The sequence below is a fragment of the Nelumbo lutea genome, chromosome 1, assembly GCF_056320005.1.
Source record: "Nelumbo lutea isolate HS-2025 chromosome 1, American lotus-T2T, whole genome shotgun sequence".
NCBI lineage: Eukaryota > Viridiplantae > Streptophyta > Magnoliopsida > Proteales > Nelumbonaceae > Nelumbo > Nelumbo lutea.
The window spans coordinates 161,749,620-161,775,366 of NC_142684.1; the positions used below are offsets into that span (position 1 = coordinate 161,749,620).

Below are 25,747 nucleotides of genomic sequence, written 5' to 3' on the forward strand. Positions count from 1 at the left end.
TTACATTAATGAAAATTTTATAAAACATAATGAGGTTTATTTTAATATTTATGGGTGAAAAATGTCGTTCTATTACGAATCAAAAGAACATCAGTAAATGAATTTATCCAGATAAATATTATCTAAAGAATATTTACCTGTTACAAAGTTGTAAACGAACAAAGCCCAAAAAAGATTCAGCTGAAAGCCATGTTTTCAGCTGAAGGTGGGGCCCACCTCACAAGGCCAGAAGACACTTCATAAAAGCCCTCCCACACGGTTACAACTTACAAAGGCTTCTCCAAAACAGTTTAGTGAAAGCAGCTGAACCAACGCCTCAGCCCTCCCAAACGGGCCAAGTGGCGTTACAAAAACAGCCTCGTGGTCATAGGACATAGCTACTACTTAGAGCATACCCGTATGCATTCCAACACTAATATTAAATTAATATTCGGTCATTTAGATGCTGCAACCAGCAATACAGGGTGAAATTTGAGCTCTGTCCTACACCTTTTTAACTCCGCGAAGATGCTCACTGGGGCACTGACCACACCGACGACTGAATAGAGCTGAGTTGGTGACATGCGCTGGCCCCTTTTAGATGTAGAGTTGGGTTTAGGCTGGATTCCATGTTCTAGTTTCCAACCCAAGTCCAGCCAAAATGACTTTTGACACGAGCGGGCCTGCCATGTAGGAGTATGTCCGACCATCTACTGCTGCTTGCAACTGGCGACACAACCAGACAAACGTCCAAATTGATGCCTCTGATTACGCGTTCTATCAAATATTAGATGAGAAATGATGACATTTTACTTTCTTTACCCTTTTTTTCTGGAGCTCAGTACAGGAAGTTGTGAATTTGTGATCAAGGATCAAAGAATTTCCTCCCATCAAGGAGCATGACCATAGGGAATACTTGCTGTCCATTGAGTTTCTAACCACTATAACTATCCTTTTATTTTTTTTTAACCATTTTAACATCCTAGTATTTCAGATTTAGCAGCAAAATAGTTGAACAAAAGAAGCAAAAACATTCCACTATTAGGCATTTGGACCCATAATAGATAGGTGTTTGCATGGACCTTACTACATTGAAAAGGAACCTCTGATGCCCGGGAATGGAACCTATACCTCCGCTGGGAGAGGCCTGCTATTCCCCAGGATCGAATCTCCATCTCCATAGATAGAGATAACCATGACAAACCTCAGACAATTGATTGTTGAAAAACCATTACAGTCAAGACAAAGGTTCACAGTGTATCCTACATTTCTCCAGCAACCATCGATCTTTTAAATGCAGAAAAATAAAAATTATGAAAACGAATCTCTTCCTTTAATCCCCATGGTCAAGATATTTTTTACACAATCAACTAAGACATTATACAACATGCTATAAATTTTCATCAGTGATTGATTAAAGTCTGAAAGAAAGAAAGAAAAAACCAAAAAAAAAAAAAGATGTCAAGAATGCTCTTATCGATAAGCTTCCGTTGGAGGCAGAAATCCAAAGAAGCTTAGCTATTATATCCCCTCATTCTGTGGAAAGAAAACCTGAACAAGAAATTATTATTCTCTTGGTCAGAACATTGATTATGACAATAGGAAAACTCTGAGATCCATTCATCTGAATTATTTCTCCTCTTTTTTCAATTTTTTTTACAGTTACAATAGGAGTTCAGGTACAATGCAAAGGCCACAGGGGTGTTTGTTACATTAGCATCCAGAGTCCATGTAAGTAGAGCTGCAAGTCGGGTTGCCCAATTTGAAGAATTGCAACTACATAAAAAAATTTAAGAAATTCCCAACCCAACCTGACCCAAGTTGCACCCCAACATGTATACACCATTTAGGTGTTTTAACTTTTATCATACCAAAATCATGTTTGGTTGGGCAGATTTAACTTAACTTTTGTACCACCTTTTACATAAGGTTACGCGCATGGTGATGTTGGGAAAATGTCAAAAAAGTGATCCCACAACAAGGGGGTGTAACAATTGTGCATAGTGCTATGTGCCAAACACCTTCTTAAGGGGTGTTTATCAATGTGTATGGCTTTGTTTTCTAGAATTAAAATAATCGCCAACAAAAACATATTACCACCTTAACGAACATGAATACATGATCCACTACTTTAATGGTACACATACAAGTAGATTGCTTTTATTATTAGGCTGGAAGAAAGATGGAGAGATTTAAAATTAACATTGACACAACCTGTAGGTAGGGGCCATAATGGAAGTAACCTAAAGAGTAATTCCATATCACCACATTTAAGGGGCAGATCACCATCATGGACATCCTAAACGGAATTAGAGAACCATGATGGTATTGTGTCAATTGTATAAACTGAATTATATGCCAACAGAGAAAACGTACAGCAGTAACAGCAATGTGGAACCATAGAGAAAAGTTTCAGCAAAATTACTTACATCAGATATCAGTTTTAGCTCTCACTTGTGCAAGACACTCTTCTTCGGCAACTTTGGTTTCTTTTGAGTTTGGTTCTATCAACAATCATTGGGCAGAAAGATAGTCAGAAATCAAACAAAAAGGCAATGAATCAATTGGCAGCAGTTTAGTTGAACTTTTGAAATACACCTTTTGCCTTTCCAAAGCCTCATTGTCCATCCTATCCTTCCAGTTGCTCTTACGTAGTTTGATTGGACGGTTCCCAACATATTTACCTGAGATGGTTGTGAAATTAGAACAATAAGGGTGTATGTATTTTAGCAACGTTCTTTGTAAATTGCAGATAAGCCAATAAACCTTATTTTCAACTTTAAGTGGACTGCAGCAATTAAGCTAGACCCATCTAGAATTTTGACAATTTAAGAGTCTTGTCTATGCCCATGTATGCATAAAATACTCACAAAAAGTAAAATACAAATATTGAACAGACTCTCAAAATACACATATTCAAGAAAGGAACTGACCATGAGAAAAATATATATTAATATGCTCACCATTCATTTCTTTCATTGCTGCTGCAAGGTCTGAAGGGTTGGCAAAACTAACAAATCCATAACCCCGGGTTTTGCCAGTCCGCTTATCTCTAACCACCTGGGAAGGTGAGGATTATGTAAACAATGGATAAATAATTTAGTTGCATACATATAAAGAGAGAAAAAATAAGCACAATCCATGACCATAGATGATAAACCTCAGACATCTGGAAATGGAAAACAAAAGTTTAATGCTAGATACCGGAAACCTAATCCGAGTCTAAAGGACCTTTTGATAACGGCTCAGTGGCTGAACTGAATGGCTTACTGCTTTGTCTGTTAGTGAATAAGTCATTATGTAGGCTGTCAATTCCATAATGGCTGAATAGCAACATAGCATACTGGGTTGGTTAGTATACCTTTAAATATTTTATCATATTATTATTTTATCCACGAAAAGGCAAAAGAATGTCATTCAGTTCAGCTATTTCATCCATTAGCAAACAGAGACCAAGTCTCTAATAAAGATTTTGAAGAAGTTGAAACTTTCCTTTCTATTCACCACTAGAAGAAAAAAACTGGAATGATTTCATATCAAATTCTGAACTACACACATGAATGAAGGATGATTTTCATATCAACTAGTGTTGAGTTTGTGCTTTATTTTTTAATAGGTTGTAATCTAACAGTCGGAGTGATTCCCCCTTTAGGTTAAGGTGGGTGTTTCATAAAAAGCCTCATCTGTTTTGTGGTAAAAATTTGGGGGTGGGGATGGGGGGGTAAGTAGGTGGGTCCTATGGAAATGCAATAATCTCATGTTCGGCTGCCGCTACAATGGGGCCTACTGACCCACCCACCGGAAACGCCAATCACTTTGTTTCTCACACCTTATCTGGGTAATCCTTGGCCAAGCCAAACGCTGTATTTGTGATTACCTGGGTAACATTTCCCTAGGAATGTCTGGGAAAACTCCTTAGCCGGGTGACGCAAAACAAAAGAGGCCTAAAATATTCCTTTTGTCTATAGGGTTTAGGTTCTTTCTTTTGGGAGAGGAGAGGAACAAGAAAAGGGTGCTCTTGGTGTAAAAGTTTTTTTCCCCATGGGTTCTTCGAATTGAGAAAGGAAAGGGAGAAATGGTGTATAAGGGTTAAGGGTTGATTTGGGTTGTAAACCACAAGGTACTGTGTACTATTTCTCATCTTCTTACATAGTGAAGAACAATTTTATCTCTCCGGTGGAAGTAGGCGATAAGGCCAAATTGCATAAACCCCTTGTGTTATTGCCTATTGGGTGGTGCTTATTTCTTTTGCCCCTTGCCTATATTTTTTTTTTTTTGTTATTAGATTCTCTTGGCTACTAATTTGTCTCAAATACTTTGTGGTTTCATCCTATGGATGGTTATTGCGACCCCAATAAAGTGGTGTCAAAGCTTTCAAGTTGGTATTTACAAAGTATTTGTGTTGTTGCTTAAGAGATAATGACAACAGAATGTATGAATTCTCAATTCCAGTTTGAGAGTTTTAATGGCAAAGAAGGGTGAAGGACATCTTGGTCCAACAAAGCTTGGCTAAAGCAATGAAGGGAAAGGATGGGAAGCTAGAAGACATGAAAGATACTAATTCAAAGGACATCGAGTCAAAGTGTATTAGTACAATTTGTTGCTCCTGGCCGATAACGTTATGTTTGGTGTTATAAAGGAAGATTTTGCACCAAAGTTGTGGGAGAAGTTGGAACACCCTATTTGGGGAAGAAACGAAGAACCTAACCACAAAGTTGTATTTGAAGCAACAACTATATGAGCTAAAGATGGAAGAAGGTGGGAAATTTCTAGAACACCTAAACATGTTTAACAGTATTTCGGATTAATTGGAGAAAGTAGATGTCAAGGTGGAGGAAAAAACAAGGTGTTTTTGCTTCTTACCTTGCCTCCTAATCCGTACAAAAGCACGGTGATAATCAATGTTTTAAAAACCGAACCGGAGGTCAAACTGTTTTTGTCTCTGAGTCAATGATCACCAGTTCGACCAGTCAGATCGAACGGTTCAGACCGTGCCATGTCAATGCATATATATGAGCTAAAGATGGAAGAAGGTGGGAAATTTCTAGAACATCTAAACATGTTTAACAGTATTTTGGATTAATTGGAGAAAGTTGATGTCAAGGTGGAGGAAAAAACAAGGTGTTTTTGCTTCTTACCTTGCCTCCTAATCCGTACAAAAGCATAGTGATAATCAATGTTTTAAAAACTGAACCGGAGGTCGAACCGTTTTTGCCTCCAGGTTGCTGATCATCGGTTCGACCGGTCAGATCGAACGATTCAGACCGTGCCATGTCAACGCATATATATATATATTAGCAATAAATAATGTATAAATATGTTCTAGATATGTTATATGTATTATTTTATATTTAACTTATGTTTTTAATTCAGTTTTTATTTTTATTTATAAAAATATTAAAAGATATAATTTAAGGCCAAAAAAGGGGTTTTTTTCGCAAAAATAGCGGGGTACGGCACCTTGGGACACATAGATCTCAAAAAGTTACACAACTTCAAAAACAATCACCCCAATCAAACATCGAAGTACAAAGTTATGGCCTTCGAAAGTTTTACATGCATTGAGTGTGCAACCCGCAACCCGATCACCGAGTTGAATAGGTCAACGGTCAAACCGGCTGGGTCGAACGGTTTTTGACTGTCTAATGGGTCTTGACTGAACCAGACCTGAAATCCTGGTCAGGTTGTGGTTCAAACGATTCAACCGATCAGGTCAATGGTGAGTCAAAAATATTGGTGATAATGCTGCTGTATGGGAAAGACACTATAAAATTGAAAGAGGTAACCACATCTCTTATATCCAATGAAGTTATGAGGAAGCCAAGCCCAAGTATGAGAGTGCATAAGATTCAGCAATGGTTATGTGGGGAACAAATCAAAAAGGAATATCACCCAACGTGGGATCTAAGAATGGCAAGTCAAAATTCAAGGTCAAAGAAAGGGCAAGATAAAATATTATAGATGCAAGGAGTTTAGTCACATGAAGAGAAATTGTCTTGTACGAAAAAAGAATGAGGATGAATCTAGTAGGTAGCGGTCTACTTGTGACATTATAAATATTGGAATAGTAAAAATCAAAATATTTGATGGAGATGATTGCACTTTGGCATATGTCCCAAAAATGCTTACAAATCTAATATCACTTAGCCAATTGAGCTCCAAAGGTTGCAAAGTCTTTTTGTTGTAGGTAGTCATGAAAACACATGCGGCATTATAGTCCTAATGATGGGAGAAAAATGCAAGGACTTGTATTATTTGGTTGGAAATACAATGGTTCCCAAGACCTCAACGAATTGCTGAAAACAAGATGTGCAATGCAGTGTGGCTACATAGACAGTCTCTTCCTTAATAGTTAAGGTCGAGACAAGTGCTACATTTTTTAGGGTATAGATGATGATGCGAGGAAAATTCTTATTGGGGAAAAGGAATGATTGAAGTCCCTCTATAGAGTTAATTAGGATTGTTAATTTGGGTGCAACTACACAAGTACATTGGCCACTTTGGTCAAACCAAGTGGTATCAAGGCTAGATGATGAGTTATGTGTAGCTAGTGATGCCTCTCAAGGACAATGGATGTTTGTAGTATTTACAAATAAGTGAAGGCACAATTTCCATGATGATTGAAAAATAAGCCAAGATGGAAAATGTTGGGTTTTTGTCTTATTTTTCCACCATTGCATTAGGTAGTAATCTAATGATTGATGTGGTCCCTCTTTTAGGTTAAGGTGGGTTTTATATATAAAAGGTTCATTTTGTATGTAGGGTTTAGATTCTTTCTTTTGGGAGAAGAGAGGAAGAGAACTTGTCTAGCCTCAATTTTTTGTGACAACCAAAGAAGAGGGGAAGAATCTTGTGGAAGGCAGCTAGGGGCATCAACTATTTGGACACTTTGGGAAAAAAGAAATGAAATAATATTTTAGGAAAGGTGTAGGTGCAGGGAAAATATTGTGGAGGGTATAAAGGTCAAGGTTATCCATCAGGTAAAAACAATGGAAGCATTCCAAGGGCTTGCAGTAGATGATATCTTAAGAGCTTGAAAGAAGTAGCCAACTCTTCTACCATGAAAGACAAAATAATCATGGAATGGAAGCCTCCTTCAGTTAATAGAGTGAAGATGAACTTTGATGGGAGCTCTTTGGGAAACCCAAGAATGTCAAGAATTGGAGGTGTATTCAAGGATGAAAAGGTCAAGGTGGTGACATTATTCTTTGGTCCTCTTGGAGTGGGGGACTCTACTAGGGTTAAGGTGATGGCGCTGCTTCAAGGGATGAATGTAGCAAAGCAATGTGGTTTTCAACATGTAAAAGTGGAAAGGAACTCAAAATTGGTAATATCTCGGAGGAATGAAAGCAATCCAGGCACGTGGGTTCATAGGCACACTATAAGAAAGATTAAGAACATAGCAAAGGAGAAGGGGGCAACTTTTAGATGGATAAAGAGAACAACAAATGGAACAGTTGATTACTTAGCTAAAAAAAGAGTATACAAGGACCAACTCATCAAAGCAAAGTTGTAATTGGGTTCTTTTATTTGTAAAAGCAATATTGTGTAATGTGTTTTAATTGAATTAATAAAATGTACTTTTATCGATAAAAAAAAGAGTTTTTTTTTTGCATGGGTTCTTTGAGTTGAGAAAGAAAGAGCATACAAGGGTTAAGGGTTAGTTTGGGTTACAAACTACAAGGTACCGTGTACTGCTTCTCATTTTCTTTCATGGTAAAGAATGGTATTATCACTCCCATGGACGTAGGCAGTAAGTCCAAAGTACATAACTCCTTTGTGTTCTTGATGGTGCTTGCTTCTTTTGTCCTAGCTTGGATTTCTTTTTTTTTTTTCTATTGGATTCTCTTGGTTATCATTTCATTTCAAACACCTTGTGGAGTGTGGTTTTATCATGTGGGTGGTTATTGTAAGCCCAACAAATAGTAGTCCAGATTTAAGGTCAAAAATCACTCTTGTCCTTATTATGGTTTTGCTTTTTGAAGTTTAACAATTGGATGAAATAAAATTTCAAAGGATGGCAAGATCTAAATGCACAAGCAGAAAATCAAACTTGGATCCTTTGTCACTCACATAAATGCAAGTATCTAAGCATGGTCAAAGGCATACATCAAAGCTCTCACCAATTCTTATGCTTGTACAAATATATAAATACTTAAGCTTTCCCATCTTTATAGCAAACAGTAGTCCATATTTAGTCTGAATTGCCTAGACCATGAAGCACATACATGATTTTCTCCCTAGTACTAACAAGGTCTCAATACAACCTAATAATTTAAGATCAACCCATGTACAACCACAACTCCAGATAAGAAATCCTGCCATTGTTATTAGGACAGCTAAGAAATCCTGGTATTAGGATAACTCCAAACTAATCAGTCTACCTATGCTAAATTACTAACACTTAGATGCCACGTTGACATATGGCATCTATCTTCTTGTAAAGGACATCAAATAAAGTGTCAACAATTTGAATCTCCAAATATTTCTCTAACTTTTTTGTTTATACTATATCACAAAATTATTTATTTAATTCAATATCCACTTACAGCTATCTCCATGCTATGATTTCTATTAGGGAAGTCAGTGGATTGGGTTCATTACATCTTAGGCTCAACCCAAATCCGACCTGCAGTCACTTCCACCCAACAAGGTGGAATAGGGTTATAGAACTTGACCTGTGCTTGTCCCATTAACAGTACCAATTTTCTTAGCAAAGGTTATATTTATATATTTTTTCCAATGCCATTATAAAAGTAAACCAGCTTCAACCCGAGCATGACCCAAAACAAAATTAAGACTGACATGGACTGGGTTGGATCAAGGGAGGTCTACAGCTAAAACAGACCCTCTGGCATCCCTGATTTCTATTGGTTGACACGTGGAGCACCTGCAAAACCCTAGCTACTTGGCATCGTGTACCAAGGTATTTTAATTCCACACAAAGATCAAGAATCAAGAACTAATAATTTCTTCAATGATGAGGAGAAGACAGCCTTTATAGCCCACAAGTCATCTAAAAGATTTTTAATAGCCAACAATAAATCAAGGTTTACCAGCAGCTCAAGCATTGAAAAGTTGTCTAATTTCAGGCATGTCGCATGTATCCAAATACTCAGTTACTCGCTATGCATCAGAAACCAAATAAAGGTGTTCCTTTTCTTAATGAGAATGAAATCTTATTAGGGTATTATATCAGTTAAGAGATAATAACATTCTTACAGTGAGGAAAGGGGAAGGAGAAAAGTCCTACAATCTTCACGTCATGGGAAGAGGACAATTAAGGATTGAGAATTTGGGATAATATGAAGATTTGAATAGAAAGAGAAAGAGAAGAAAATTTGCACCGTTAGAAATATGGGAAATTTACAAAATGGTGGCTTTAATTTCTTGTCTTTTTTTATTTGTATGGTTTTAATTTCTTATACAACTGAAAACCATCGGGTGGAAAATCCAACAGGGGTCATTTCTTGGTGCAATAGTAAAATTTCAGGCTGACAAGTGTGAGAATTTTGGTTGAGCCTGAGAGTGACCTTCTAGAAAACAATAAAGGTTAGATCTGTATCTAGCCAACTCCTCCCAAAACCCTTTTTATTATACCCCCTTCTGTGTCATTCATTAGATTTAATCAGACTTGTGATTTAACCATAAATGCAGTGATGAATATGATCTGATTTATAGGATATTTGGGTAAAGTCCTATAAATCAGATCGTTTCCATCACTGCATTTACGATTGCAGTCTTCTATATTTTGGCAGAAAATAAATACACTGCAGTGGCAGAGTCCTTCTGTGGTGGATGACAATAGCTTCTGTTGATATCCTTTTAGAAGGAATTTCAATGATTGGGAATTTGGAAACTAGAAATGGTAACTGAGCTGTTAGCCATTCCCCAGAATCAATACCCAGATCAAGAATCCCAGGATGCAAGAAGTGGGAAATGGAATCATTCAGGTGTTTTCACTGTCAAGTCCTTTTTTAAGGGCCTAGTGAGTGAACCCTATGAGTATTTTCCTAGCAAAGTAATTTGGGGGTCTGTGGCTCCATCAAAAGTAAAGCTTTTGCTTCGGTGACCACCTTGCAAAAGTGCCTCACTAAAGACATGCTTCTAAAAACGGGCTTCAACATTGCAGACCTGATGTGTTCACTTTATAATCTGGAAGCTGAGACCTCAAATCATCTATTTTTGCACTGCAACTTCAGTGTAGCAGTGTGGAATCGTTTTTCTGAAGGCAGTAGATCTGAACTGGTGCTTTCCCAAATTGGTAAAAACACTTTTGGAACAGTGGCAGGTTGCCAGAATGACTAAAAAAGGGAAAGTTTGATGGCCGGCCATCCCTCTGGCAATCATTTGGGCTATTTGGTATGAGAGAAATATCAGAATTTTTTAGCAAAAAGCTACATCTAAGCAGAAGTCATCAATATGGCGGTGGATCTCTCAGTGATTGGCAGTCTATTCATAACATATTTAAGGATGATACTTAGGATATTTCTTTTTTGAGGGTGTTTTTTTTTCTCCGAGGTCCTGATATGGCTTATACTTGTACAGAAACTCATTTTACAGAGGGCCATATTCCTTTTGAATTAATACAATATGATTTACCTTTCTTCAAAAATAAATATTTGGGTAAAGGTAGCTCCTGAAATGTGATAATCAGTATAGTATAGGTTAGAACAGGACAATCTTTTTTTACTGGAGAATGGAAATCATTTTCATAACCATCTTTTTGGTAGCAAACTTGATGTACTGTTTTTAATTAGTTATAACAATCAAAGGAGTTTTGCTAATGAAAATAGAGAGAGAGGGGGGGAGGGAGGGAGGGAATCCCATACTCTTGAAAGACATTCAAGAGCATGGTACACTAGAAGCATTATATGGTCACCCATATGAACCTAATGAACTAATTAAACTGTGAAATTCTAGTATGTTGAGATCTCCAATTAGGAAATCACAAACAAGTCCTAAGTACTGACTCCTATGTAGAATGACAAACTTGTTATTATGATATTTCAGGATAGAAAGGCAATCTATATGTTTGGTTAAAAAAATTACACAGTACATGCCACACATGGAATACTTACACACATAGATGTAATAATCTAACGGCAGCATGAAAAATAAAAAATGGTGGTTGTGAAATCAAGAAGCCAAATTTATAAATCTCTTCCTAAACTACAGGAAAAAAGAAACTAAGAAAGTCACAGAGTTGATGAATGGTTAACTATGTAATTCACTCAGATGACTGAGACCCAGCTTCCAAGTTAATTTCCTAATTCCTGTTTTTTGTATGCTTCAAAAGTTGAGAAGATATAGCTCATTCACTTGCACTATTGGATCTAACTTGTCTGATAAACTAAGAGCATATCCCAAATGTCAAACCACGCAAACCCAGACACTGAAATACTTACATTAAGTTAGATTGCAACTAGTCTTGTTTCTTCAACATACTTTCATGTTTCACATCTCGTAGACAATACACACGCTCAAATATCTAACTGATGTGTAGAGAAGCCTTGCTTAAGTACATCAAAAAAATATGAGCTCAGTGAGATTTAAACAAACATCCGCAAGGATATTCTAAAAGATTGTATGTTCCATTGCTCCTACCAGACACATTGATTAGTGATGCAAGAACATGGGGCTCAAGTTCACGGGCTACTTACTCTTGCCATGTTAAAAGAAGGAAATCTTGAAAATGCCTTTGAAAGAACTTCGTCATTCACTTCGTTACCAAGATCTCCACAAAACAAGCGGAAATCATCTGCAAAATATCACTCCAGTGTTAGAGAATGCTAGAGAATCATCTGTCAAGAAAACCAGAAAAGACAGCAAAATATTGGGCAAAAGTTGCATCATCTGCATCACAAAAATGAAATTTTCTAGTGTTACAATGAAAAACGGCAAATATTTAGAGATAAATGGACCATACTCTCTGGCCAATCTGCAAGTGTTGGATCCTCCCAGGTTTGTCCCGCAGCTTTTCGAGGTACTGCTTTCTTCTTGGTCTCTGCTTTGTGCTCAATTTCACTGCTCGCAAGAGCAGCCTTCACGCTCTCAAGAGCTTCTGGTGTAATTGTTTGTGCATCCCTCTGGAATAACTGCTGTGCCTGTGTGTATCAGAAAAATATATATATATATATATATTAATATAAGCATAATCATATATCACAGGCTTATAAAATGTAAGTGCTCTGAAAATATAATTGATGGAAGACCACAATGTTGACAACAACTAAAAACCAAAGAAAGGACTCGCCTGCTGATACTGAGGAAGCGAATATATACCGGCAACTGGTGTTGGAGCCGGATATACTGGAGGAATAACCGGAGCAGCCGGAAATTTCACCGGCGGAGCGGGAATTTGAACCGATGGAGCTGAAGGCATATAGGGTTTAGAGTATTGCTGCGCTGCCGTTGGATCCTGCTGTTGAAGGTGGAAAGGCAGCGGGAAATAAGAACCGTTTGAATACGTATATTGGGCTGAAGAAGAAGGAATAGTGCTCGAAGTCGAAGCTGGTTCTGTCGCCATGATCACAAATTTCTGAACCAAAATCAAATCTTTGAATGGGAAACCTAACTTTCTATAGGCGGAGATGAAATCTAGCGCTTACACGGAGAGATTTTTTTCTTTTTTTTTTTTTTGACACGGAGAGAATTGTAGCTCTAGGGCTTGTGTAGTCGAGCGTTAACGGCTGAACGCATAGGGAGAGAATTGTAGCTCTTTGTTCCGGGTAAAATCCACGTACCCCCCGAAATTTGGGGCTCCATCACTTGACAATGTTGACATTCTGATTGTTTGCAGCGCAAATCCGAATCAGATGCAATTTTTGCACCCGACTCGGTTTTGTATTCGCTTTTTTCTTAAGCCTCCGTTTGAAATCAGCGGCAGTACAAATAGTTAGGTATTTTGCACTGAATATATTTATACTTGCACTCTTTCAAAACTGAGCGTCTGAGCCTAACTAGAACTTGCTCCCTCACCTGATATAAATTGTGTACTTTCGTCTCTTTTACATTCATTGGCGGTGTGAATTTCACATGTCCCAGTAATTGATGCAAAATTTACCTCTTTATTATGTAGACTATTTAGTTCCATTCCCGTTAAATAAACAACGAAGAATGATAAAAGATGTTGAAAAACATTTTTTAGTATTTTTTTTTACGGCCAGGCACCATTAGGCGCCACAAAATCTGAACAGTGAAAAACGTTTAAGCATTGCGAGAAATATCATTTCTTTGATAGCGGTAATCTCAAATATCCCAAGAAAAACAAATGGTTTAACCAAATAATACTTCAAACTCCGTCGGAGGATGCCTATGTAGCAAATACCATCTTAATTTTTTGGGTAACACACTTAAACCTCCACCAACATAATATCATATATACTAAATGTAAAATGAGTACGGTTTGCTTCAAATGGAATCCTATAGGGGTGAGCAAAATAATCGAAAAATCTAACTGATTAAAACCGAACCAAAAAAATTAGTTAAATGAACCAATCGGCTCAATGTTTTTAAAAAGCTGAAGGTATCGGTTCAATTTTGGTTAACCAAAAAAATGATGGTTAATCGAATTGACCGGTATACATATATTTCTATATATTTATATATTATATATATTTTATATTGTATATATATATATATATATATATTATTTTATATATTACAAATTAATAAATATGCATTATATATATATATATATATATAAATATATATTTATAATATATTATTTATTATTTATTATCTAAAATATAATATTTTATATATATTTTTATAATATATATTGTAAAAACTAAAAAACCGAAAACTGATGAACTAAACCGACAATTAACTGAACCGGTCAACCGATTAACCAATTGATTTCAGTTCAATTCCGGTTACTGGTTTGGTTGAAGAAAAATGCCCCACGGTTCGGTTAATCGAACCGTAATCACCCATAGAATCTCATGTGGATGTTCATAAATATTTGTTGTTTTGGCACCAGTGGTTCATGAGCATTTTTTTTACATTGAGTTATTTACTAATCACAAGAATGTCACTATTTGTCACATTGAAGTTTTACTAATTATAGGAGTGCCATTAAAATCAATCGTCCCCTCCTTTTTTGTTGTACATGTGACATTGAGTTTTCATATAATTAATTATAAGTGTCATTATTTGTAAACTTGGGTTTCTACTAATTACCGGAGTGCCATTAAAAAGCAATCATTTTCTCTTTCTTAGTTGTGCATATGACATAGAGTTTTCATGTAATTACAAGAGTTGTCAAAATGTAATTACAGTATTGCCACAAAATTGTTATTACTCTCTTGGGTCAACTATGCTTCTAAGAACTAGAACCAATGGGTTGATTCCGGTTCATAATATACTACCCTGATTCTTATAATTTTAATATATTTAATATATATTAAATAAATTAATTTATTATATAATCGCGTCCATCAGGTCAATACCCAATTGTCCTAAGAACCAACCAATTTGATTTATTCATGAGTATTCTATTTATATTTATATATATATGTATATATATATATATATATATATATAATATTTCAATAGGTTTATTATAATCAGGCCCATCGAATCAGATCGATTGTCTCGAGAACCAATTGGTTCAGTTCTGGGTTATAGACCTTACGGGTCTGGTTTGGTTCCAAACCCTTAGTAATTCTTTGTCGGGTTGGTTCCAGTTCTATATAGACCCAACCCATTGACAACCCCCTCTCTCTTGTTGGACAGATTTGTATGCCCTTAACTTCAATCGGAATGTACTTTATGATTTTATTGTAAATGAATAAAAATGCACATTTGATTCATGTTTCCTTGGTATGTTTATGTGTAATACCCTTAAACTGAACACTTAATGAGCTCGTGTTTAATTTAGAATGTTCACAGCCAGTGCGTCGGTCTGAGGAGACCTATCCTGATAAGGCTGACACTGTTGTGCCACCAAGTCGGTTGGGGTGGCCTGTCTCAGCTGCCAGGGTGAGACCCTAGGCACATACAGTGTAAAATTAATTGAATCTTTGAATTGGACTAGATTTTCAGTATTGCCCTAGACCTTGGAGATTAATGGGCAAAACTATAAAGTTACACCCGACCCCTAGACTCGATTATTATACTGCACTAGGTGTCGGATTGGGCTATCTTTGATGTACCAATCAGTGAGATCCTTAGCGGGGGTCAAAACCTGGGTATGTTGGGACAGTCTGAGAATTCATCTGAGTGGGTGATTATAGTGACATGATCAGCCCCATTGTCGGACAAAGGTAATGATCAAGGATGCGCTCTCATTGATGGAAACCAAGACTGTCAACGGTCGATTTCAATCGTGGAGATTTGTTTTGCAAAATATATTTTATATGAGATATAAAAGTATATATATATATATATATATATATATATATATATATATATATATATATATATATATATATATATATATATTATGGTTTCTAAAATGTTTGCAAAAGATTTTAATTCCCGGAATCCATATAAGTAGAGAGTGCAACACTGTTCCTAGCAGCCGAGGGAGAGGTCCTCTCTTGTTGAGCAGTGTTTGATCATTATGGGCTGAGAGGTTAAGTGTAAGACCATTGAGGGTAATGCCTGATGGGTTAATCTTGCATCTGCCCACAGTCCCTGGGTGTTACATGGTGGCTTGGCCCAGGGACCACTTAGGGTAACTGTTGGGCCCATAGAGCCCATTTGATAGGTTTCAAGGGGTGCACTGTCCATAACAGTGTATTCGACAAGGCCTTGTAACAAAGGTTGGGCCGAACCCATGTGGCTGATGTGTAGATCAATGCTTGGGTCCCACGCCATATAAGGAAGCCCAACTGGGCAGTAGTTAGAAAGGCTAAGTGAGCACATAAGCTTAATGGGCCTAAAGCCCGTTTTCGAACTAGACTAATCTAATAAGTTAGATATGGGTGAATTATGAGATTGATCAGTAGATATGATAGGGTCTTAACCCTATCCACTCAGAGAGTCCAGATCTGAATATAATTCAAATCTAGAAACCTCCTAATGAGATTAGGAGAAGGCTGATCTAATCTGCAGATAAAATTAGGGTTTATCCTTATCATCTAAAAGGATGTTTGATCCAAATATGATTTGGATCAGCAACTCCTAATTGGATCAGGAGCTGATCTTTTAGGATTACAAAAGGAGGGGGCGACAGCCTTTAGAGACAGATACTCACATTCTCTTCAGAGCTGAAATCCCAGAAGAAAGATTTCTGCAATCCCTGTGAAAATCTTTCTTGCCACCTCCTTCCTGCAGCCGCCAGACATCCAGTTCGATCTCCAACTCTATGGGAGAAAGCAAGATTCGATCTTGTCATCAGTTCTTTGAGAAAGAATTGATAAGAAGTTGTGCTCACGTGCCATCCTGTTGTTTCTTGCGAATGACAGAGTTTTTGGAGAAGAACACTGCTGATTCTGCTCCATCCTGCACTGCGCCATTTTCAGTGGGAGCAGTCTTTGGATCCTTCCTTGGGCGTGAACACATTCATTGAGAGATAATATTTCTCTGTATCAGGTATACCTCCCTCCTACTCCTTTTGGTTCAAATCTGGTTCAGTCTATGGTTCAAGATTGATCATTGAAAATATGATTTTTTAAATAGGGAATTTGATTCCCAGTTGAAAGGGAGAGAAATTTTTGAAATTCGCCCACCTTATTCTGCAAGATTTGGGTGTCCATACGATGGATCTCTCATCCCTTCATCTCTCTCTCTCTCCACTCCCTTTGTGGCTTTATAATACTATTTTAATTTTTCATTTATCTTTATTTTCAAATTTTCATTTATCTTCAACCACCCTCTCCATGAACTTTTAATATTATTTACAAGATAATAAATGTTTTAATGTATTTTTTAATTAATCAATATAATTATTTAATTATGAATGAATGAAGTCTTATAATTATGTTTCATCTAGGCAAGCCCCAATTGGGATTCAAGTATTGGAACCAAACCCAACTTGGACACTTGTGGGCCTAATGCACACTCAATCACTGGACCAGGCTTGAATAAAAGACCTAGGCCCAAGCCTTGAATTTTTTTGTTAGGTTGGGCTTAGGTTGGTTGAGCCCAAGCTTTACTTGGAAAGTTATGAGACTAATGTGAGATCAGGTTGGGCTAAAGTATTGGGCTACAAATTTGCAGGGCTATGCTTGGACCAAGTCTAAACACAAAATTTAAGACCAAGCCTAGAATTTTTGGACCAACATAGACCTTTCCATCTACATATCTTTAACATTTCAATTAAATTTCATGGAACAAAAGCAAACCGGTAGTTTAAAACATTCTCTCCCTTTCTCTCTCTAATAATTCAACTACTCCCTCCACACCCAGTCTCTCACTCCCTCCCCCAACCCCTTCAACAATATACACTTGGTAAAATGTCTTAATGCGTATCATATGTTAAGTTACTTAGTTTTGTTTAAATGTTTTTTTAAGACTTAATTAATTATTTTGAAGTTATTAATTGTAATTATAAAATAAATTGTTTTAAAATTTGAGTAATTGATGTAAAATAAGTATTTAATTAGATTAATTAAATTACTAATTAGTTAATTTATCACATTTAATTGTTTAAGTTAAGTTAACTAATTAAGTTACACTAAATTAATTTGCTTCATTTATCCAAGTAGCTAACTTTAAATCAGACTATATGATAAAATTACCTATTTAATGTGTTCTTGTATTCGTATGAGCCCTTACAACTAAGGCTGCAACTTGGACCAGGTTGGCCCGAACCCAATCCGAAAAATGTTGGGTTGGAGTGGGTTGGGGTGATGTTTGAGTTAGGGTTAGGGTTGGAATTCATAAACCCGACTTTACTTCGAGTTAGGTTAGAGTTGACCCCTCACGCAATCTGACCTAACCCAAATCTAACTCTATAGTACATGTCATATATATGATAGTTGTATAACCCCCACCACATACTATCATGTCTTTCTTTTAAGATAATCACTTCACTTAATCCTAATATAAAAGATTAAAACCTTAATAACATATTTTATGTTTTTTGAATATTTCATTATATCATATCTTCTTTGCTATTTTCTGCCCATAGCTTAATGCCCACAAAAGATCTATCATAACTCATAGCTCATAATAAACTATAGTCATTTTACACACTCATTTTTTCTAAATTTTGTATTAAAAGAACCAATAAAAACATCACATTAATGCATCTAAGAAAGTTGAGTCAAGATCTGGGGTTGAGAAGCTCTATAAGATTTTAAGGGATGAGAATAAGGTTGGGTTGGGCGCAACCTGAACCCAACCCAACTCAAAGTCTGGTTGAAAGTCAACTTTGGGTTGGGTTAGGTTAGGGTTGAAGGAATTAAATTAGGATTAGTGTGAGCGTTGGAAAATAAGCTCACTCGGGCTGATTTGGAGTCGCCACCTATCAAGTTTGGGAATGGAGGTGATGGGACCTCTAAGAATAGCATTGTTAGTGTCGACTATGTAGGGGTATTTTAGTCTTTATAGTTATGTTTTGAAGCTGATGTGTAATGTTCTGTTAGTTGATGTGTCTCATACTTAAGTAGGGACAAATGAGTCTTTTGTTTTATGAATAGAAACATATAAATTAAATCTGGCCAAACACCCCTCTCCCAAGTCCAATTGGTGGGGCCTACATGGGGTTTCGAAAAAAGCATGATCACAAATGATTAATCAAAGCATAACAATGATAGAGAAAGTAACAAACCAAAAGTAAGCCAACAACAAAGAATCTATCCTACTTAATTTATTTATTGTATTTTTTTCTCTCTTTTTTCTTCTTTCCTTCTTTATAGTTACTCATCTATTATTATCATTATCATTTTTTATTTATTGCATTTCCCTATTTTTAATTTTTAAATTTTTTTAATTTTATTTTGGTTTGCATTTTTTTTATTTTTTGTTATTTGTTTTTACTACCCTATTTGCTTATTTGTTTTTTATATAATTTACCTTTTATTTTCTAATAAAAATTATTATTATTATTATCTTTTTTGTTTTTTATTTAATTTATTTTGTTTCTCTTTTATTATTTATGCTTACCACTTTGGCAACTTACTCCCCACTGCAAATGTATCCTACCTATTAAGCTAAATGCCCAAACCCTAATCAAATTCATTATTATATTCTTTCAGCTTTCTATTTTTTTTATTATTATTTTTATTATTTGATTCGTTTCTTTTTTTTTATTTTTTACTAGAATCTCCTTAAAACTAGGCAAGAATAACAAGCGACCAACATTAATACAAGCTCAAGAAACTAGGAAAATGGGAAATTGTTCAATCTGATCTCTCATAAGTAATAAATAAATAAACTAAGGATCCACAACATAAACTAACTAGCGGAGGGTCCCTGCTTCGTAGGGCAAGATTGGAATTTTAACATTGTTATTCGCTACATCAAAAAAGATAATGATGTCTTAATAAGAAACTTGCAATTATAAGTACTAAAGTATTGAAACTCATATAAAGACTTAAAAGAGATTATTATGTGCTTGTTTTTTAAATATTGCTTCAATAAAGTATCTCATATAAAAGAGTGCAATCATACAGTGGTAGTTTTGAGTTCTATTTCATAGTTGTCCTTTGTTTCATATCGAGAATTCCCAGTTGACCCGAACGGTAGGGCCGCTCGGCCTGTGAACCATCTAGGTAACCAATTCCATTTTACCCCAAACCCGCTCCTTGGCAAAAAATCGTTGAATCAGTCAACAACCCATTGACCCGGGTGGTCGACCCATCGACCCGTTCAGTGGTTTTTGGCCTTTTTTATTTTTAATTATTTTTAATTTTTGTTATTAGAACGGGCCATCCTATTGAACTAGACGGTCGAACCGTCGACCTGGAAACCGGTGGCCAGAACGGTTCTGTTTATGGGTCATTTTTTCTAAATGTCAATAATTAGACGAAATAACTTTGTAGTTGTAGTCATAGGAAAGGTGGACATGGCAAGGGATTCCAAAATCTTGAAAGATAAATCTAAAGTGAGCTTAAACACACAAAAAAAAGGCGGAAACTCCACCAAACTAGAAAAACCAAGGAAAAAATCAGAAAATTGAGTCTAAAGTTCTGCTTTGTTATGGAGCTAAACATACATGCAATCAAAGAAAGAGACAAAGTAGATCGTGTTGTAATAAAATAATAATAAAAAAAAACATTGCAGAAGAAACCTAAAGAAAAAATAAAAGGTAAGAAATAAAATGGTGGTTAACCCTATACCGTTTTGGAGGATCTTGAAAAAGAAAACCAAATGCAAAAAAAAAGCTGAAAATAAAAAATAAATACATACAACACATGCTCGAATAAAGCCCACAATAGAAGAAACCTTTGAATAGTGAAAATTCAAAAGCATAAAAAACCATGGTTATCGAACTGTTGTTGACTCGGACAGACGAACATTTCAGCCTGGGAACCATCCAGGCAATCGGTTTTGTTTTACCCCAATCCCGCTCCCTAGCCAAAAGCCGTTGAATCGGTCAATGACCCATTGACCCAGGTGATTGAACCGTCAACCCGTTGACATGTTCAATGGTTTTTGCCATTTTTTATTTTTAATTGGGAATCATCCGGGTAGTCTGTTATGTTTTATCCCAATCCCGATCCCTGGCCAAAAACCATTGAATCGACCAATGACCCATTGACCTGGGTGGTCAAACTGTCGACCCATTGACCCGTTCAATGGTTTTTGGTCATTTTTTTTATTTTTTAAAATTTTGTTGTCAAAACGGGGCCATCCATTCAAACTGGATATTCGAATCATCGACCCAAAAACTGGTGGCCAAAATGGTTCAATTTTCAGGTCATGAGTCACACGCTCGAATGACATAACACGTATGATATTGCTTAGTGGACCTCACACACTCAAATTTTTGCCTGTAATTTTTGTTGCCAAAACGGGTCGTCCATTCAAACTAGACGGTCGAACCGTCAGTTTTTTATTTTGTTTTAATTGGGAACTGTTTAGGCAATCAGTTTCATTTTACCCCAATCTCGGCCCTGACAAAAAATTGTTGAATCGGTCAATGACCCATTGACCCGAGTGGTCGAACCATTAACCTGTTGACCCGTTCAATGGCTTTGGCCATTTTTTTATTCTTTTAATTTTTGTTGTCATAACGGGCCATCCGTTCGAACCGGACAATCAAATTATCGACTCGAAAACCATTGGCCAGAACGGTTCCATTTTCGGGTCGTATGAGTCACATGCTCAAATGACATAACACGTATGATACTACTGAATGAACCTCACACACTCATTTTTTTGCCTGTAATTTTTGTTGTCAGAGCAGGTCGTCCGTTTGAACCAAATAGTTGAACCATCGACCCGAAAACCAGTGACAAGAATGGTTCCATAATTTTTTGCGTATAATTTTTGTTGTGAGAATGGGCCATCCATTTGAATCGGACTATCGAACCGTCGACTCAAAAACCGGTGGCAGATAAGATATATAAAATTTCTTATGTTTATTTCTTGTAATTTGAGAATTTGAAGAATCTTTAGTAATTATAATGGATTTGAATTAATGTCATTAAAATTGTTAGTAATTTTGCCTATAATTTTTGTTGTCAGAACGGGTCATCCATTTGAATCGGACGGTTGAACCGTTGATCCAAAAATCGATGACTAGAATGGTTCCATATTTTTTTGCCTATAATTGTTATTGTCAAAATGAACCATCTGTTCGAAGCAAATGGTCGAACCATCAACCCAAAAAACTAGTGGCAAATAAAATATATAAAATTTCTTATGTTTGATTCTTATAATTTGAGAATTTTGAGGAATCTTTAGTAATTATAATGATTTGAATTACTGCCATTACAATCGTTAGTAATTATAATCGACAAATTTAATTAGTAATTAAATTAATGTCATATAATCGTTAGTAATTATGATGATTAATAATTATAATTATAAATTTAATGAATAATTAAATTAATGCCATGTGGCGAAAGGGGTTGGGGTATTAATATATATAGATTAAGCTCAGTTTTAACCATGACAGACAGTGCAAACAACGGGCATACATAAATTAATAGAAGGGGTAATGCATTAGGATTCTCATCAAAATTTTTAATTAGAAATAACTTTTCGAAGCAAAATAAAGAAGTCTCGAGATAAAATGGAAAAAAAACGATTGCAGATGAAGAAAAAAAAGAAGGTGACACAATCTTTGAATAATCAATAGGTTCAAAACAGTTTTATATATTGATCAAAACACCATGAAGAAAACGACAGTGGATTGGTTCGGTACTAGGGCTTACAGGGGTTGGTTCGGGAAACCAGCTCCATCGGCTCTCCTTCTCCGTTGTAGATCCCAGATTTAGTAAAACTATTGAATGAGCTATTAGGTTTCAGTGACGAGCTCACCTGAGTTGGGATTTTGGCCAGAGAATGGATTGACGAAGCAGGGGAAACGCAAATCTGCTACGACTATGGCTTCATTACCTTCGAACAACTATGACCTTCCTGTAGGTTGATAGAAGTGAAATGATGGAAATCACCAATGACTGAGACTTCGCCGAAGTTGAGTAACTATAGGGAGAGCTCCGTCGTAATCCTTCGTGTGACGGAGAACAAACCAGTCCGAGAACGACGCAGGCGGGGGGATGATAGGAAAAAGAAGAGGCGAAAGAAGAAGGAGAAGAAGAGAGAGAGAGGTGTACACTGGGCTCGAAAAGGATACCGCCGCTGCTATGAGTTGCACGGCGGTTCGGTCCTAGAAACAATGACAGAGGAGAGGGGGCAGTTATCTGTTGGGTTCAGGAGAGCGGAAGAGAAGGTAAAAACGGAGAGAGATAGAGAGGAAAATTGGAGAAATGAGGGAGAGATGAAAGACATCAGAGTTGAGAGAGATTTGCCGCTGCTGCTTGCGTCCGTTCAGTGTTAGGGGTGGCCACGAACCGATTCTTTCACGATTTATTCGAGCTCGGTTCGCCTCAGTTTAAACTGAGTTTCGAACCGAATTGCTTGTTTGTTATTCGAGCCCCAATGAAACTTGGCTCGTAAAACTTGCAAGCCTACTATTAAATAAATAATTTTTATTATATATATGCTATAAATATATATATAATAAATGATTTTATTATATTTATAATAATATTTTTATTTTTCATGTATAATAGTAAATAACTATCAGGGAATTGATAAGGGCAAATAGAAAATATGACATTGGGACAGTGACAAATAAATTAGATTATCCTTTAGAGTTTAGGGTACTAGTGTTGCAATTGAAAGTTTAGGACACCTATCTATCACTACTCCAAAGTACGGGATATCTATCTGTAATTTAATTACTATTTTTGTTAAATAAAATAGCTATAACTATATTATTTAAGAATAATAAATAACTATAATGGTGAACCCTAGTATGATTTGCAGTTGTCAATATGTGTTGGGTCTAGGTAGGACAAAATTATATACTTAGAGTCAAATTACATTCATGATATTAGCATGCAATTCTCCCAAAATCATTTTTAAAGAAAAAATGTTTCATCCAAATTATGTTTTCTCTGTTTGACCAGAAAATTACCACAGTACGAAAAGAAAGCCCAGATTTTAAGAGCACGACGGTAGTCTCCCTAAGAGGAGGGAGGACTTATTCAACAGAGAGAGTGGGAGTGTGTATACGTCATATACAATCTTATCTCCTCTTCTAACATGAGCCACCCGTATTCATAAACCCCCTACCCTATCCATCTTCTCCAGTTAACTTAACCAAGGTAGGCGTTCACTCTTTCCCACTCCATCACTCCAACTCACTACACTCCAATATGCATTCAACCCATTTCCCCCTTCCTTCTCCCTCCTATATATATCCCTCTAAAGTTACATTTCGTAAAATCACACCTCTCTCTCTAAGCTGTCATCTTTAATTCAAGCAGTCTCTCTCCTAGCCATCAGTAGAACGATAGAACAAGCAGCAGCAGAGGTTTTTTATACCCAATTAGTTAATAAACGGTTCCTCCTCTCTCCCCATTTCACCCTTAATTCCTATCTTCTCCAATTTTACTCTACATTGTTGGTTTTCAGCCTCATTAGATCTAAACCTAACTACCCATTTCAGATTCTCACCGATTTCGACGATTTTGAAAGATGATTTCATGGGGAGATCTCTACACGGTCTTAGCCGCCATGGTTCCTTTCTACATGGCTATAATCTTAGCCTATGGCTCAGTTCAGTAGTGGAAAATTTTTCTCGCCGGACCAGTGCTCCGACATCAACCGCTTGATCGCTATATTCGTCATTCCACTTCTCTCCTTCCACTTCATCTCCACCAACAACCCTTACAAGATGAAGTTTCATTTCATCGTCGCTGATACATTGCAGAAGATAATTATGATCGTCGTTATCGGCATTTGGGCTAACTTTACCAAGAACAAAAGCATTGATGGTTAATTACAATCTTCTCTCTCTCTCCGTGCTGCCCGACACCTTGGTTATAGGGATCCCTCTCTTGATAGCCAAGTATAATCCGGAGCCAGGTAGTCTCATGGTTCAGGTCATCATGTTGTAGTGTATCATCTGGTATACACTACTTCTATTCCTCTTCGAGTACCATGGTGCGAAGGTGCTGATCATGGAGTAGTTCCCTAATACCACAAGATCTACTAGCAGTGATCATCTCACGATATGCGTTGCTCTCAATCGATATGGGTTGATTTTTATAATTCTTATTTTTTTGTTGTCTAAAAAAAGTTGTATACATATAATTTTTTTTTAAAAAGGCTTATAGTTGAGTTCGAACTGGCGAACTATGAACCGAGCCAATCTCGAGCTCAAATCTCTAGCTCGAATCGAGCTTGAGCTTGAGCCTGATAATATTTCTATGAGCTGAGCTCAAATAGCCAAGTATTTAGCTTGGCTCGGTTCGAATCCACCTCTATTCTGTGTCGATAGGAGAAAGAGCAAAACCGTAAATTTGGAAGATGAAGAAGAATAAGAGAGAAGATGAAGAAGAAGAAGAGATAGATCAAAGGTGAAAGAGGTTCGATTAGGTTCACCATCGCTCCAAGTTCGAGTGAGGGAGATTATGAATAGTGTCTTCCAAGATTAAGGCAAATTGAAACATTCAGTTCGGTATATAATGAGCTTCAAGGTTGTTTTTGTAAATTTGGTGAACTTCAAGGGCATTTTTTTAATTTTGTGAACCCGAGTCAAAACTGGTCTAGGAGGTCAAGTCGGGGGATCTGGTTCAATGGTAGGGATCTTTGGGTCAAAAAATGGAGGGTTAAGATTGGCCTAACCACATAGATTGGTTTTGTGAGTGCGGGCTAGTAAGATTGGCCGAAACAGAATCTTTTAAATTGATGGATAAATAGTGATATTTTTGTAACAAGGTAAGGCTTCTGAGCATTCTAGGCTGATTGGTAGGGTTGGAATGGCCCAACTAGGTCCGGATTGGGCAGATCTGGGAGGGTACTTGTTCAGTCAATTTGGGGTTTCGAAATGGAATCTAGGTGCGATGGAGGGGTAAACAAATGTATATTGGGATGAAATTTTACAGGTAGGTATTTTAGGGTGTCTTGGATCTGGTGGTATTGTTTGATTGGTTCAAGGGAGTCAAGATCGTAGGAATTTGGATCAATGAAAGGGTCCAAAATGGAATCTTGGTTCGATGGAGGGGTAAACAATGAATCTTGGGTTAAAACTTTATGGACAAGTGTTTGGGTGTATTTAGGGTTCAATCATAGTGTTTGATTGGCTTAGATGTGTTAAGATCGAGGGTGTATGCACCCGATTTTTGCACGGTCT

The 25,747-nt window shown here is 36.6% G+C and overlaps 1 protein-coding gene across 1 annotated transcript; it reads right to left on the minus strand.

Moving 5' to 3' along the window:
* Window positions 1-1,290: 1,290 nt before the first annotated feature.
* On the minus strand, window positions 1,291-12,965 carry LOC148878784 (uncharacterized). Its single transcript, XM_088960151.1, has 7 exons — window positions 12,236-12,965; window positions 11,909-12,086; window positions 11,643-11,740; window positions 2,943-3,039; window positions 2,578-2,663; window positions 2,409-2,483; window positions 1,291-1,530 (listed from the first exon to the last, which is right to left on the minus strand). The coding sequence occupies exons 1-6, from the start codon at window positions 12,506-12,508 to the stop codon at window positions 2,430-2,432; spliced, it is 786 nt and encodes a 261-aa protein (XP_088816277.1). The 5' UTR covers window positions 12,509-12,965; the 3' UTR covers window positions 1,291-1,530; window positions 2,409-2,429.
* Between the last annotated feature and the right edge of the window lie 12,782 nt (window positions 12,966-25,747).